Source organism: Lagopus muta, chromosome 14 (genome assembly GCF_023343835.1).
Source record: "Lagopus muta isolate bLagMut1 chromosome 14, bLagMut1 primary, whole genome shotgun sequence".
In the NCBI taxonomy this organism is placed as follows: domain Eukaryota; kingdom Metazoa; phylum Chordata; class Aves; order Galliformes; family Phasianidae; genus Lagopus; species Lagopus muta.
Window position 1 is genome coordinate 12046007 of NC_064446.1, and position 17292 is coordinate 12063298.

Genomic DNA, 17292 nt, shown 5'->3' on the forward strand with positions numbered 1-17292 from the left:
TGCTTTAGAGACTCAACATCTTTGCTTACGATCTGCTTGAAAAGCCCTAACTTTGTATGTATGTACCAAAGGGAACTGTCAACAAACAGTGGGGTTAATTTAGGAAGTATAAAGGGTAATCTTTTATTCTGGTGTTTTCTATTCATTTATGCAAAAAACGTGTGCAGCTTCTGCATTTATAGACTTCAGGGCAATGGAGATGCCTGGAAGGATTTGGGTGACAAATCTTTAATTGTGGCTTGGTAAGGGTTATTTAGTACATTTCAGCTATGAATTTTTAAAGGAACGTCTGCCTGTGTGGGCACAGACAGAGACAAATCTGCTGGGCATGAGAGAGCCCTAAAGATGTTTAATTCAGTTTGGGTATTGTGTCCTCTTTGTAGGTTTACAGCAAGCATTCAGCAAGCAAGTTAGTAAAATTTCATGTTTCTGCAGGGTGATGGTATACAATGACACACTACATGATACCATACATTATGGGATACTTATTGTTCCTTCATGATTATAGTGGGGATTTGTTTTTAAAGCTATGATTCAGTCTCTCTGCACAATACAGCTTATCCTTCCGAAAATTACAGCCCACATTCTGTGGGCTAAACACAAAGCACAGGTATAATGTTCCTAATTTACCTATGCTGATGCCTCTACTATCTTGTCATAATCTTTTGTATTTTCTATACTTAAGCATGAGAGCTCTTTAATACCTACTTAATTAGCCACAGCAATTTTCAGATACCTTTATGGACCCGACAGGAAACAGTAAGTGCTGTTATTATTATTGTTATTATTGTTATCGCTATTATAAAGATGATACAGTACAAAACAAAGTGTGCAAAGGGGAAGAGGCAGTCAGCACATCAGGGAGATGAGGGAGAATGAGAGCTGGGCTGGAAGTCCCAGCACTTACTAGGATCGTTGTGACTATGTACGTCCTGTTCTGGAGGCTCGTGGACTCGTTGCCGGTTTGAGTATCTATGGCTACTGGAACTAACTTTTCATCTTCGTTCCAATAACCAATCTGTCAAATACAAATCCAGGACAACTTATTGATATCTCCTTGTAATATTAATCAAGATATGTTAACAGGGTCATTCAAAAAGGGTCAGATCTCTCTGCAAGTTTGTACTCAGCCCAGTATCTCCCGTCCTACTTCTTGATGTCTTTTGAGGGGGGAATCAGGATTTCTCCTGACCCACCATGCCTCCAGCCTGAGAATAATGTGTATGATTTACTACATTCTCTCTTATAAACACACAAAACCAAATAGCACACAGCAGTAGATTATCGCAATTTCTGTCCAATCCCTACTGCAAGAGGTCACATTTTCCCTGTGTGACTTCTGTATACTTTTCTAACATGCCTGCTGCTTGTCCAGATGTGACAGGGTGATAAAATGCTGTTCTCCAGCTGGAAGCCTCTGTAAACATAGAACTGACTCTTAGGATATCTTAAGACAACAGAAGAAAAAAATCAAGTGAGAAAAGAAACAAAAACAATCCTGGTCAGTGCCAAAAGATTTGAAGTTATGAATAAAAGCAAACAGAAGAATTTGTATGCTAAAATGTGCCTATTAATTAGGGTTTGGGCTGATCTGTCACTACTTGCACGTAAAGCAGCATGCCAACGAGTATCAACAAGAAGATCATTGTTGAGGTTTTCTTCTTCCAGGGCTTGATTTGATAAGGGGAATTCCATCACCTCATGTACATATGGTATTGCCTGAGCTTTGGTCAAGTGAAAGCAATTTATTATAACAGTAAATGGGAAAGGATATTAACACAGGGCATGAGCAGGAGTTGCTGATGGCAGATTACAAGCTGTAACAATAGAGGAAGAAAAAAACTCCACACAGGCGTCTCATCCGTCTTCATTGCACAGAGAAAAGGAGAAGAGAGTGAGGAAAAAGCTTCCAAAACTCTGCCCTGGGGCAACATAAATGGAGATGTATGGGTTTTTTTGCACTTTTATCCTGGTGGATCTAAGATAAAGCATGCATCCTGTCAGTTACGTGCCTTCTAAACAAATGTTTCTGTCAGTAAATACACAGCAAAATCAAGACATTTAGCCATTCTGCTGCTTCTCCTCTGGATTCCCTCTGGACTGCCATCATCTTTCCTGAAGTTCAGAGCCCCAAACTGGACATAGTATTACATTTATCCTCTCGTGAATGCCAGATAGAGGAGGAAGATCACTTTGAATGTCTTTATATTGATAATTCTTTTATTTTTCAGTGAGGAATTGGATTTTTATCTTTTTTTTGGATGATGCAGCTGATTCCTGCTTGGATGTAGTGGGCTTTGGCCTGACATTGGCTGCTGCAGGTATAAGTGAGTATGGAGGATGGAAGCTGTACATGTGGGACTATCACTATTTGCAGTTTCCTTGGTTTCAAACAAGTATTTTACACTTCAGGGGGTGAGGGGATGCAGAGGGGTTGCAGTGAACGCTCCATTCCGAATTATTTAGCAGATTTCCTTTATCCACAGAATAACTCTTTTCTTCAAATAGGCAATATCTAAAGCGGGACATAAGCGTATGGAGTCAGGCTGACAAATGGATCGGTGTTTCAAGGGCTCAATGCACCCGAAAATTCAGGTTTTACGGAGTGCCTGGGATACAGAAAGGTACAAAGACCTCAGGACAGTAGCAATACCTCCATAACTATCAGGACGCAGCGGGTAAAAATCTTGTTAATTCTTGAGCAGAATTAAATCAAAATAAAGGGTTCCCTGGCACTGCTTAGGGCAGACAGGTTCCTCCTAACTCTGTTTTGGCTCATTTCTTAGAAATGAAAACCCGGAGTGCAAAAACCGACAGTTGTGTAGCTGAGCCTGAGCCAAAGTGTCCTGCCAATAGCAAGACTGAGTGGGCCAAGCTTTCCTTTCCTGGAAATCCCCGCTCCACAGCTAAGTTGCCCTTCTTACTCTTGATAACCCCTTCCATATGTTGCATTTTTTTAGTAATACACCGTGAGTTCTCTGTAGTGCTTGGCTTTGCTCATGCAGAGACCTAACTACACCATGAGAACAGAGAGTTGATGCCAGATGCAGGAGCTTTAGACGCTTTCTCCATTACCTTTCTGATCCCATCGTGTTTCATCTCAATCACATGGAGGGTGTAGTTGGTCCTCCGCCCCTTCTCATTAAACTGAACGTTGCCTGACAATCCTTCAAAACGGACCTTAAAGACATAAATATCAGTGAGAAGAGCACAAAGATCAGCAACCCAAGCTCTTAACAAATCACGTCTCTTGAAACTCAGTGGTCCATCACCAAGCTCAGTGGTGCATCAGAGCCAGATTACTTGTGGGAGCCCATCATCTCTTGGGATGCAACAGGCAGCTAAGACAGCTCTGAATGCCTCAGGCTCTGTTTGTGTTGTCTAAATCTAAGTAGGGATCAAGACTTGGTAAAGAACTTGTCAGGCCAAATCAGGAACTGCATTTGCAGGAAATACAAAGCTGTGGACACTGCTCCCAGCTGTTGCCTTTTGAAAGAGAGGAGTCTATCAGTTAATTTACCTGCTTTAATTTAATTACCTGCTGCACCAGCCTGCTTAAACCTGACTATTCCATACTGTAAATGACATTTACATAGGAAATTTTGAATCATAAGTCTCTGCTGATAACACTGCCATGAACCACATTCTATTTCCTTAGTTTTTCCTCTCAATGTGACTTGTTGCAAAAGTCCAGGAACCTGGGAAAAGGAGTACTCACATCCCTGGACTGGGGAAAAAAGATTTGTTCTCAGCCTTTCTTCTTGTTTTGGACAAATCTGTACTCTCTGCAATGGAAGGCTTCCCGCATGCAAAATGAGAATAAGCATTGAATTGCTTTTTAAAGTGCCCTGAGAATCTTAGAATGAAAACTCTTTGTGAAGAAACGAGGATATATCACTATGGATGACATTAGCTGCTAATCTGCTTAAACTGTGTTTATTTTCCAGGTATTATCACAAAGGTTTGTCATGAAAACGAACATCTGCCATTGTTTTCTGAAGCTGCTTCAAGTCAAGAGGTTATATTTGGTGAAATTTGGAGAAAAGTGCTTTTCCCTCCTCACAGAAAACAACATGCCCATAAAAGACACCCTGGTTGGAAATGTACCATTATCTTAAACATTCCATGCTTCCTTTGTTCCATGGCCCCTTTTACCTTTTGTGACTGACTCTGAAGCTCAGTCACAGGTGCTCATGCTTTGTAGTTCCACATGCATTAAAAGCCAGGTGTACTAAAGGCTATTCTTTCTATCTGTAGGAAAAATATCTTAATCCTATGATAGCCACGTAGCACTGACATAGCTAAAGGAGCCTCTCCCAGCACAGCTGTTCTGTCATTTACCATCTTGAGACCCCTCTCAGTAGTCCTTTTTTGTCGTTTCATCGACCAAAAGCATTCTGTCTTTACGGCTTTGTCACCGATCCAAGAATTTATTCTCTTTTTCATGAGAGAAAGCACCCCGCCCTCTGGATCATAATAAAATACAGTGAGGAATGATTTCAGCAATGCTCAGTGCAAGTAAGTCAACCGGAGACATGGACAACTTAAACACACTTGTGTGTGAGATGCAGGCATGTGGTTCTCTGCAGGAAGAGAAGGATGCTTTTGTGGCCATCCAGTCTGTTGGCTGGTAGGACAGGTACCTGGTTATAAGCTTGGTTACTAAACAACATTAACAAAAAATACCTGTGAAAAATTACAATGATCTTCCTGAAGTATTGAGAGCTCAATGTGCTGGTTTAAAGCAATGCGTCGTGAGAATTTCATGGGAAGAAATACCCCTGACTTCTCTTTAATAAAAGCATGCATTTTGTGAAAACGTGTCAGATTTCTGTTTTTAAAAAACTGCAGAATGTTTCAAATTGTTTTTCTTTTTTGGTCCTGCTATCCTTGACTGCTTCCTACGCTAAAAAGAAATGAGGCAATTCAGGAGCTTATTCAAGACATTTCAGTCGAAATAAGTGGAGAAACTTTTTTTTAACAGCTCTTAATGTTTCAGGCATTAGAAAATGGGAGGTGAGGAGAGAGAACGCTGTGAATATCTGTAACAATTGCTGTAATTGTGAGTCTTCACAGAAAGGATAACTCAAGCCTTCAATCTAATCTTAAGTTCTTTCCATTTCCATTTTTCTCTTTCTGAAATGGAGTCATTGCTAAAATACTAAATGCTGGAGGACTATTAAATTTGTAGTTAAAATTTCCTTTGAGAATTCCTTCCTTCACTGCATGTTTCAGAACCTTTAATTTTGACCATCACAACTGAACTGGCCAAACTTATTGAAAATTATAATTTTTTTTAAAGGCTAAGGAACAATTTTGGCAAATAGCTCTACGTGTTCTTTGACCCAAATCACTGCAGTTGAAAAGAGTTTTGAAATCAATTTAATGAAGAGATGAGAAAAAATCAGAGGTGATTATCAAGCATGCACATAGAATTACCAAGACTAATTTTGATATCCTACTCTCGTAAATTCAATAATGAAAAACACTGGAGAGCCCCTTGCTCATCATATATCTTCCAAGTATTTAATGTTTATTAGGTAACTGATCTCCCTAATGCATCAAAAAGGCAGATTTTATTACAGGAGCTTGGAGAAGCTATGACAGTGATTTGCCCAAGGTCATACAGAAAGTCAATGACAGGCTTGGGAACATGTAAAATACAAGGATTAAAATCAATCTTAATGCAAGATTTGGTTTTAGAGGAATTTTTGTTTACCACCAAATCAAAATACGTGTAAAAAATTTACGTGAGTTGAAAATTAGCCAGAATTATTTTGTTCTTCTTGCCTTAAGGAAAGAGGCTGGGATAAGCTATATTTGGATAACACTGAACTAGCAGTATTTCCAAGCAAAGAATTCATCTATTTTTGAAACAAATGTAGCACAAACTATGAGTAAGAAAGTAAAGAATGTGTCTGAAAGAAGAAAAAATGTTAGAAATGAATGTCAGTTCTTAAATTTAAGTAAGTATGGTAATGTTCTACCTACCCAAGTCTTTGAGAAGAGTGTATTATTATTTTCCCTTGCTGTAAGCTAACGTAAGTTTTTGTTTGTATGTTTGTTTAAAAATCTAAAATTCTATGCAGGATGAAGAAACAGGATTTTCAGGAGAGTTTAGAAGAAAGTTTATTATTCAGAAAGTTTATTAAGGAATAAACTTTCTCAATAGCTGTTATTAAGGCTTCTCCCAATCCTCAAAGTATGAACCAAGCTCTAGTGTAGTCTTAAGGAACATTCTGATGTCAACCAATGCATATGGCAAAATCCATTTAGTTTCAAATGTCATTAGAAATCTGGAACAAAAGCTGAGTTCACAGAGCATTGAAGGAGCTTCAGAAAATGTGATCTAAGCTGGTCTGTCTCTTGGAAAGATAAAAATAAGGACCCATGACTTTATAGGATAACATTTTGGCTTTTGCATCTAAGAACTCCAAAAGATCATGCTGGATGTCAACAGGAAAAGAAATTCACTGGGCTCAAGACCTGGCTCTTACCTGGAAGAATCAGTTCCTTAACCCAAGCAAATTATTTGGGCATTTCTGCTGCTAGCTGCCCCTCTTCCCCTGCCCACAGGCTATGTATGGCCACCCCCACAGCACGCGCATCAGTTAGGTTTTGAACCTGCTGCAATGCTCTCTGGATGTCAATTCCTTGTCCCCAGGGCACGGCCGGGTTGGCGAGGCAGTCCCCAGCATTGCCACGTCGGGAGATGTCGATCCGCTGCCTCCGCAGGTTCTGAAATGCCTCAGCCATCACCCGGACCCCATCGTACGTAAGGGCTGAAGTGTACTAGAGAGAGAAGACATTTGCCCATTAGCCTGAGTTGACCTCTGGTGTACTACACTGTTGTGTTCACTTTTCAGATTTTTTGTTTTGTTGTCACCCTTCCAGCTTTGGAGGATCCTTTGTGTGATCACTGATGCCTTGGTTACCTGTGGAAGTTGGTGCTTTCTCTTCCAGAGGAAAAGAGTGAGGCAGAAGATCTTGATTCACCTTCTGCTGCCTTCAGATTGCACTCAGCCTTCAAAGCTGCTTCCTTGTTACCCAAATCTTTCTGTTTAATTAGAATCATTGACCTGAACTTTCAAGGAATGCATTATACAGTGTGAATGTGAGACTGAAAGATATGCTAAACCAAGTAACGAGTCACTTTTTCCTTCACAGATGGAGTCCAGAAAACTCTGTTGCAATGTGCAAAAAATCTGCAAAGGATGAGTTTATTCAAGCTGAAACTTGCGTAGAAAAGAGGTAAAACTCTGGTGTGAACAGCAACCGCTGCTTTAATTCCTTCTCCTGTGATTACCTATGGATTTATCTGTATGAACCTTTTTTAAAACTAATACTTCCAAGGTTGACATTTCTAGTGCTGAGTGTTTGCCAAAAGTGTATTTGTGTTCAAATGGCAGATAGAAAAATAAAACCGCCTCTCCCCTCTGCCCTTGACACTTTCAGAATCTTCTGCTCTGAGTTTGGAATAAATTAAAAAGTATTTGTCCTCTATTGTACCCACTGATTTGAAATGTTCAGAAACAACGTCCGGAACAGCTTTATTATCACTGCGTGGGAGTGACTTGAAGTGGACCAGAAGGACCCTAAATTAAATGGTTTTCTATATCACCTACCTTTGGCCTCTTCCAGTCCACACGAGGAAGCTCCCTGGCATCGTTATTCCTCCACTGCTGCATGATCCTGGCGGGAACAGTATCTGTGTAATTCACCAACTGGAAGCCAGTGACGTTGGCTCCACTCTCCCTGAATTTCGTCAGATCGATGTCCATGAATCCCTGGTACAGGACAGAAACAGGAGACATTCATCAGATGAACCATCTTTGTGTGGTTAACAGGAAACTTGTTTACCTATGGATTTGATAGTCAGCATAGGAGAAATCTCTTCCCTTTGCAAAGTAAGGCCTGATGCTGAGAGGCTCCGCTCTCTGAACACAGGATGAAATTGTCTCTTAGGCAACAGAGGGACTTCGACATAGGCACTGGAGATACACTGCAAGCAGTGGGGAGAAGAGGACGCTGTTTGGCATCCCAAATTTGGTATCCTCTCTTTAGCAGTACTGATATACAAAAATATTTGCTGTGTTCCCAAAGCAGGTGCTTGAGCAGAGCTTCTGTATCCATTTGCTCTCAAACATATGATGTCACTGGGAGTTAAAAAAGCCAGGGCCATCCCTCCCACGAGACACTGGTCAGGTTCCCAAAATGGTGCTCACTCTGCACAGGCTGGGGTGCTAATTAGCTCATTAATTTCCAAGATCAGAATCAGGCCGTCAGATGGAAACCTGTTGTGAGAAAAAACAGCTTGCAAGGAAAAGACTAAATTGCCCTCTTACATCAGTGTCAGACCAAGAGAGTCGTAAGTGACTCAAAAATGTCTTTAAAGACTTTCACAGCTTTTCTTCCGGCTTTTTGTAAGCAATTTAGCATCCACTTACAGGCTGAGAATTGGATGGAGATGTACAGATGCTCTAACTAGATGATTTGTTTAGTTTCAAAGTGCAGTGATTTAGGTTAAAAAAAAAAAAGAAAAGAAAAGAAACAGTGATACTTCGTGAGTATGTATTTCTCAGAATGCTGGTTTAACCCACATCAATCTTGTATGTAATTGCCAGCGTAGGGGTTTCAGAAAGCCAGAGCTGTGATTAATGAATAGGAAATGCAGCACGGTAATTGTCTCTGACATTTTAATGCATTTCAGGCCAAGTGGTTTTTGACACACGGAGCTCCTAAGGTTCAGTAAGAGGGACCTCACAGGTTGCCAACTGGTTATTCATGGCCAGGACCAAATTGCACTGACATTTTGCTCCCGGGAGGCACTCAGGGGAAAAAGATCTGTCAAAAGAAACTACCACACAGCATCTTGAAGTGTGTGCCACCAGCTCCTCCTTGGAAGGCCCACAAAGGCATGAAGGAAGGTCCGAGTTCACGACAGAATGTAGGATGTCTGGTGTCCTTAACCCCTTCAACAAGCAGAAAGTTCAGAAAGGACTGTGACACCAAAGACAACGACAGCAGTGGTTGGAAACACTGCCTTTCACCATTTTCCTCAAGCCCAGCCATTCTAAAACTGAGAGCATGGAGACCTCTAAAGATTTTCCAGTTGTTAAAGGAAGTTGGGGCTGTAGGGAATATCATTAACCTTGGATATGCCTTTGCGTTTTGAATGTTATTAACTGCTGAAAAAAACTGTTTTCACCTGTTATCCCTCCTCCACGTGCCCCAATACAAGGTCAGTACAGGACCTTGTACTAATTACAAAGGAATTTTAATTACTGCACCACTGAAGTCTGCTCAGAGCAGTTCTGAGTGACATGAGTGCAAATGAACTGGGAAATACCAGAGGTCAGATATTTTAGAAAGCAGTTCCTAGAAGAAGACAGTTCTTGCTGGCTAACATATAAACAAGAATATATTGAATTTTATACAGGCTGTCACTTGGAAATGTTTCTATTGGCAACGCAGCATCAGGAATTAAATACGCTTATCTGTCTTTCTGGAAGATCAGTCCGTGCTTGTAAGAATGATTAGAGCAGATGAATCACAATATTTGCAAGCAAAGAAGTCATCAATCACCTGATATCTTGTACTACCTACACCAACATATTGCAAAAAAAAGGGACTTTTTATATAGTCTTCAACTGACCACACTTGGAAAATTGAAAATAAAAAACAAGATTGTCCAGGCTAACCCTCAGTGCACGGGAGAAAGAGCAGCTGTAGGATATAATCATCTAACCCAGTGTGATAAGTCATCACCCATTGCCTAACTGCAGAGCACGATGACACTACCTAAGCAGTAAATACAACATAACATCACTAATATTAATTAAGTATGGTTCAGTTCCATGTGAGAACATCAGGGAGAGGATTCTGGGGAACCTGAAGGCTGCAGCAGCCCCACTCTGCCATCCCTGTGCCTGAACACTGTGCGTGTGCTCGTATTGCATCCAGCCCTGGCCAGGGCAGTACAAATATTAATTATGCAACGCCTCACTGCCAGGAAGTTCTAAGGGAAAGAAGATATAAAGTGAATCATGCTTCCTTTACTCAGAAAGTCTATCTAACATCAGTAAGTGACTAAGGAGAGATTGCAGCCCACTGCTGTGGGGCAGCAGACGTGCTTGCAGCAGTGTGGTTGGTATCGACCCATTTGGAAAAGAATCAGCACGGAAATGCTTCCCTTCACCATCAAATCAAATACAGCAAGAAGTGAAGAAAACTGGAATGAGGTTTTCTATGGGACATTCTCAGCCAAAACATATCCAAAAAATACTGTCAAAAGCTCTCTTTGCAGCCATGTATGGAGCATCGGGCTGGACAGAGAAATTACCTCACAACCTGGAATCCACTGAAATGTGATTTCCTTTGGGATCTTTAAACCTGGACCACTTGGGACAAGTATCCGTGGAACAAGCAGGTATGTGGCCTCTCCCTCTTACTCAGCACCGCTGGTGCTCTGGAGAGGAAAAGGAACCACAGGCAGAGGAATGCAGCAGTTCATGCCCAGCCAATGTGCTGTGCCCACAGCTGGGGCAAGCAGGCAGAGCAGCACCCAGGGAAACACAGAGCTCTCCAGGCTCCCCATGGGCACTCGAGGGAGACAACACTCCTGCAAGCACAGTTCTCTTTGGGACCATTGAAACTACACTGGAAGGGATGCAGCAGCAGCAAGCTCACCCTTGCCCTCCAGCAGCCTTAGCTGTCCCTTCTATTTAAATTCACTTTGCAAAGTCATCTCTGTAAATCAGAGAGTGTGGCCTTCTGCCTTGTGTGTGCTGGGAAAATGCCCAGCTTTCTCTGCACGCTATCAAATCAGGAGTCTGACAATAAGCCACAAGAATCTGGACCCGTCCGCACTGACAGCACCTTCCTCCACGCCTGCTCTGATTCACAGCATCTGCAGCGCAGCTCACGCAGCAGCCAGGCTCAGTTCAATGCAGGGAAGTTGCTCTTTAGCCCATGCTATGAACTGTTCTCTCTGCATTAATGAACCTCACAAAGCAATTGCATGGAAGAGCCCTGCTGTTAGTAAATAACATAGGCAGCTGGTAAAGACCTTCAAGTCTTCAAATAGAAAACAGAGCAGTGCTGGAAAGCGTTCTTTCCTCGTGTTGTTTTCCTTGCTTCGTCTGTTCTTTATGCTGTGCTTAAACTGAGACCATTTTTCAGCCAAAGGTTGTTTTACTGTCCCATTCACTGCTTTGCTTCCTGGGAGAGATGTCGGCAAGTCACACATTTATATTCCTCTCCACTGTGTGTGAGCTCAGTCATCAAAGGAAATGCATAATGCAGGAAGACTGATGACTTGAAATGTGTCTCATGAATCCATCTTGATTAACTGGTCCAGGAAGGATCTGCCTTAAAAAGAAAGTCCTCAGAAATTATCCAGCTCCTTATTTATACCCTGAGCATCACCAGGAGCCAGGGCAGTGAGTGGGCAGCACAGATTGCTGCCAGACAGTGGAGGAAAGGCTCCCACCTGCATGACTGCCCTCCTCAGGCCTGTCAGCATATCCAGTTCTCTGCACATCATCTTTCTCCTTCTCTTTTCTCTTTTTTTTTCTTTGCTTTTTCTCTTCTCTTCTGCTCTCTCTCTCTCTTTTTTTTTTTTTTTTTTAACCTTTCACACTTGAATCCTACACTGAATTATCCCTTCTTAAGCAAAAACTGTTCAAACAATTCATCCAAACTCACCTGGAAATGTGAGACAGCAATGAAAAACTGGCCCAGTTCTCTTTAGATGCAATCCCTGCATGGTCTACAACACCAGACTGCCTCTTGCTACCGGACTTTATAAGGAACACTTGCAAAAAGAAAACAACTGCTTCTGAATGACTGTGGATCAGCCAAGTGAATGCAAAGTGGCTCCTGTCATTCCAAGGTATGCTGGTGTCATTCTACAGGGAGCAGGAAGTCAAGCATTTTCAGATGGAGCATCTCTAATCTACCAAATTATCTTCAAGTTTGACTTGTCCAATAAAGTATCATTCCTCACTCCCATCAATTTGTATTAATAAGGAGGGTACATCAGAAAAGAGCCCAGCTGCTTCAGTTTCATTCCAGCATGCCTTCAACAGAGAGGACTTCTCTTCTGCAAAATTATGAATATGTCAAATTTCATTGTAGCAGTAAAACATGAGAATCCTCCCTATAGCATGGAGGCAAAGAAGAAAGGGAAAATAACGATGGGAGGATGGGGCAGTGCTAGACAGGGTTTCAGTCCTGAAGCCTGGTACCCACTTTGTGGGTACAAGTGAATGTGCAGATCTTGCTGAAAAGCTCAGTCCAGCCACTTTTTGCAAACATTTGCTCTTTAGAGAACTTTCAGAGCAGCAACTGATTTAAAGGCTTGGGAAACGTGCCATGTAGTGACAGATTCCAGGGCTTCAGTCAAAGATATGATTAAGGGTTGACCTGATCACAGTTTACAAGGACCAAAACTTCAGTAATGGAATATCTAGTCCAACAAACAGAAGCATAAATCTGATGGAGGAAGGCGAAGCTAGGCAAGTTCAGACCAGAAATAAGCATCGATGAAGTCACCAAGAGGAAGCTGTTGTGGATTTACATGTCACCTCTTGCAAGCTGAGCTGGGTAATGGATTAGATGACAGCAAACCTCTTAGTTTAACAACTTTTCTCTTCCTTGATTTAAGCAAACACATCCTTATTTCCAACAGCTGTAGTATATCCGTTTATTACTCACTTGATGCTCAGTGATTTTTTTAAGCTGCCGTAAGTCACCTGTGCTTTTGAGCCTTCATTAGCTGCTGCAAAAATCCTTCCAAAGGCTGCAGCTCTTATTGTCCTTTGTGGCCAATTTTTATATCAAAAAACTAGACAATTTTCTGTTACATTAGACAGTCTAATTCAAACAAAAATTAATTCAGGGCTCCTGTGTCTTCCACTATCAATAACTTAGATGAGATGATGTTACTGGAGTTTCTTCTGTTTAGTAATGTCGGATAGGAACAGAAAAATCTGATTGGAAGTGAAACTGGAAAACCAAGTTTTTTGGTGAGTCTACCTGCATCACAGTCTAACTGGTATAATTTTAGAGACTTAAAAATAACTTAGGACATCTCTTTCCAACATTAGAATAGCAGTTTCGCAAGCCCAGGCATCCTGAGATCCGACCAGCACAAAATGCTGGTGCTGTATGCATCCTTCCAACTCCCACGAAACACTTTCAGATCGGTTACTGATGCAAACCTGAGCACTGCTGACCTCAGCTGCACCTTCAACCAACTTTTTTGGAGGTAAAAAAATTGACATGCAGAGGCACAGTGAAATCAGAGGGGACACAAAGCTAACAAGCAGGCTTTGCCTAGCTCCCACACAGGGCTCTCTGCTGTCAAAGCTGCTGTGTTGGTGCCCTTCAAATCCATCGGTGCTATTTGCAAAGTGAAACACAGCTCATGGCTGGACTCAGCACTCACATATAATAAATATAAAATGGCATAGGAAAAAGTGCTTACCTCTACTAATCACCTCTGTTCGTATCTTTACTCTTCTTTGCTACCCCTTGCATCAGCAATCTCATGCGCTTATCTATCCAACTTCAAAGAAGAGCATTTGCTAAAAGAAGAACCTGGACTAATGTGCCAGGAAAAAGAAAGGCTCAAACACTGTGTGGCAGCTGTCCTTAATTCTTCTCTTTTAAAGACAGGTCACACAAAGGTCATTTATTTTAAGACAAAAATTTTCCTCTGCACATGGGAGCCAATGTTCTCCCACTACAGCCTGTAGTCAGCCCACCTCGCTGGCACAGGATAAACAGAGACATGAAGGCAAGGTTACGGTGAAAGAGTCTGTAACATCAAAAGAAAGAAACCCAAGAAGTTTCTAAGCTTGCTGCTCTGACAGTATTGACTGTATTTTTTTCTCTTTGTGCTTGTTAGACAGTGATTTCAAAAGCTGAGAACAAAGCTTAGGAAAATACGACCCATGAAAACAAACACATCTTTAAGTTGCCAAACCCCTTTGACTTGTAAAAAGAAGAAATACAAAGAGGTAAAAAGAGAGAGAGATGAATGCAACCAGCCTGTGCTGATACACCTGACAAATAACCAGCTGGTGAATGCTGATGGTATCTCCTGGGTACTGGCTGAGTAACTCTGGTTTTCATGAGTTTGCAAAAACGGTGGATAGAAGCAGATTTGCCCCAAGGAAAGGCAGGAATGTTCACATGAATGCTCCCTTAGCAGCAATGTCAGAGGCAGACCTTCATGGGATGGGCAGAGCTGAGCAGGATGGCTGCGTCTTTGAGCACACACGGAGAAGGATGTTCGCCCATGGCCTAAGGTGCAGAATGGTTTCATTTTGTTTGTGAACACAGAAATATTATTGTCTCACCTCGGCAACAGCAATTTCACTGAAAAAAAAAAAAGGAAGCTGTTCCTGCTGGGAAATGCTAGCTTTCATTTGCTGTTACTTGTCAAATTCTGCCTGGTCTTTACTACAGCTTACTCGACAGCAACCGCTGGGCAAACAAGCAGTGATTAATGCAAGCCAGTTCCTCTTTGTTCATAAATTGTCTCTGACCAGACAGGGAATCTCTCCATCCTCAGATACTCCCATGAATGATTTCTGCATTTCCTTACAAACTCACTTGCTTAGTGCTCCTGAAGGAACACCAATTTGGACTGGCAGTAATGGGACAGTAGTGTGCTGCTTCTGACTGTCTGGTTTCATACAGTTCTGAATGAAAATATTGCCAACAGTAAGATTTTCAGGGGGAGTTATCCATAAACATTTCCCAACGTTTGTTTCTAACGTGTCATTTCCATCATTATTTCCCCATATGGAAGGACTCAGGAAGGTTAGGCAGTGCAGCAAAGCAGCTGAGGGTTCATCTGACTTGTGCAGGGCAGAGCCTGTCCCAGCTGAGAGTCTAACCTTCATACAGGATGAAAGTCCTAGAATTAGGACTCCATCCACCAGTGCAGAGGACAGGGAATAGTCCATTTGGAAATATTCAGGCCTTTGCAGTTTTCAGCTGTTAATTTATTCTATTATCTTAAGACCCAGCACTTCCACAAAACCAGGCTGTCTTCTCCATGTTCATGTGTGCATGTGGGAATGTGTGTGTGGGCAAAGCACACCCCATCCTCTAAGAACCTGACTACAGGGGGGAAGTACGGGGTGTCTGAGGTCTATCCCTAAGTGTGTGAGTCACTGTGAATAAATCACAGCTTTCTACACCCTCTAAAGTTTCTAATCCAGCAATGAGATGTCCTGAGAAGAGGGTAAATGTTGTCAAGATCTCTTGGATTTGAGAAACACACGGTGGTTTAACTCTCCCAGACGGTGACTCCTCACGTTCTGCCAATCACATGTAACATCCCTGGTCATCTCCTCATGAGGAGGGCTGCTGCCCTGCCTCATCACTCAGGGGATCATCACAGCCTTTCTGCCACCCTCTCTGCAGACCCAAGTGGTGAGCAGCTCTGTGGTGGCTGCAGCACATTGCAGGCACTGACTCGGCTCTACTGCCTGAACCTGCCCTAGTGCTAAACCACAAAACTTATTCCATCCTTGAAAGGGTCTTTTCCATCTGGAGAAGCACAGTCAATAGCAGTGCCTTCTGGGGCCCCATCAGACCTTGTCATCACAGAGACCCAGAGCAGCCCCCGCAGAGCTGTGACTGGGAGGCAGCATCACTATGAAGGGCCTGGAGAAATGAACAGCCTTTTGCTCTGAGTTAATTATTTATAACCTATGCTGGCTGAGTATGCAGCCTTCTTCTAGCCTCTGTCCTCTCAGCATCTGTGCAAGGGCTAAGGAAACAAATTAAAGATTGGACAAGTCTGCTTTCTCAGACTGAAAGCGGGAGACGGCAGTACTCTAAGTCAGAGGGAAGTGCCCTTCCTGACTCCATCACCTGAGTATCAGACCACCTCATGCTTTTAACATATTTATCCCTATGACACCACGCAGAGAGAAGAGGTGACATCATTCTCATTACCCATCTGCATGGGTATGCACAAAAGCACACAGACAGCAGCAACTTTGGAGAGTGTCCTTGCTTAACTTTAATGAAAGGACTTTCATAAACATCTGAGTGCCAGGACGGGGGGTTGCAGAAATTAGCACCTGGAGTTACAGGCAGCTCTCCAGTTTGCACGTCTCCCCTGCACCATGTAACATTTTTAAGATTGTAATTACATGGTAGGCACCCAGCTCAGAAGTGCAGGGTCAGTATAAGGGCATTGCAGGGTAATTATGTGTCCATTTTTGTCTTGTAAATTACAGAGTTATCTTGGGGCTGAGGGAAGGAGAACAGCAGCAACTGCTTGACTAATTAGTAGTTAAAAGTTTAATTATCCCAGCCCTGGTGTGGAGCCTCTCAGATGCAGCTGCAGGAGGAAAGAACAGCTCCAGACTGCATGCGGACACCATGCCCTGCAGACATGGCATAGGTGGGACCTGGCCTGGGGAGAGAACACCCCACAGATCCCTGGCTCTTGGAGAGCAGGACCAGCCCCTGAATGTCCTCCTGGATGGAAAGGGCAGGAGCTGGGCTACAGAAGTCCTCCAACTGCTCTATGGACTGTGGCTATTCCTCTTATTTCTTTCCAACCCTCCATAAGCAGAAACAATTTCCAGCCACCTAGGAAAAGACAGCATACTGCTCCAGAATTATGGCTTTGCTGCACAGCACAGCTCTGCTTTCAGGCAATGCCTCGGCAGCAAAGGAACAACACATTCCTTAAGGAAATCCTTAAATCCAATGGTTTCCTTAGAACCATGACAGACAGATTTGATTTAGCACAAAGCTGCAGAATAGTCGCTGTAATGGACCAACAAAAAACACAGGACATGACAGTCACATATTTTCTGTTTACTGGAAGGTCAGAGGGATCTTGCTACATCATCATTAAAAGTATGGGGCTCTCACAGTGGCTGTGAAACACTTCACCTGGGGTACAGGGGACATGAAAAAGAGGTTGAAAGCAGCTAGAAAACCAAACTTGTTACCAATAGTGAACAGTTTCTTGGTGGCCCAACTGAAACAAGCTAGAAGAGCAATGCCAGAAGCTCAGGTGCTCACACCATGCAAAAAGTCATTATCACAACAGGCATTAATTGACAGTTGGCTTAATTGGCTTTGAGAAGACATAGATTGAATCTGGAGGCAAAAAAGCCTAGCAACACTGGAGATGCCCCAGAAATAGTCTTACTGGATTAAGACAGAAAACACCACAAGCAGCATACCACAAAGGGCTTTGATAATTCTACCCAAAAGGTGAGTTAAAATGACTTCCAACTCAGTAACTAT

The 17292-nt window shown here is 42.5% G+C and overlaps 1 protein-coding gene across 4 annotated transcripts in view; it reads right to left on the reverse strand.

Annotated features, from left to right (window-relative positions):
- GRIA1 (glutamate ionotropic receptor AMPA type subunit 1) overlaps positions 1-17292 on the reverse strand; it is a 165107-nt gene that overhangs the window by 35503 nt on the left and 112312 nt on the right. For all 4 annotated transcript variants that reach the window (XR_007379793.1, XM_048960465.1, XM_048960463.1 and 1 more), the window contains exons 6-9: positions 7626-7787; positions 6625-6792; positions 3076-3180; positions 908-1018 (exon numbers count right to left, since the gene is read on the reverse strand). Coding sequence is in view for 3 of the 4 variants with exons in the window: in XM_048960465.1 (XP_048816422.1) it covers positions 908-1018; positions 3076-3180; positions 6625-6792; positions 7626-7787 (546 nt within the window). In the remaining variant the exon portion in view is untranslated. The remainder of the gene's footprint in view (positions 1-907; positions 1019-3075; positions 3181-6624; positions 6793-7625; positions 7788-17292) is intronic.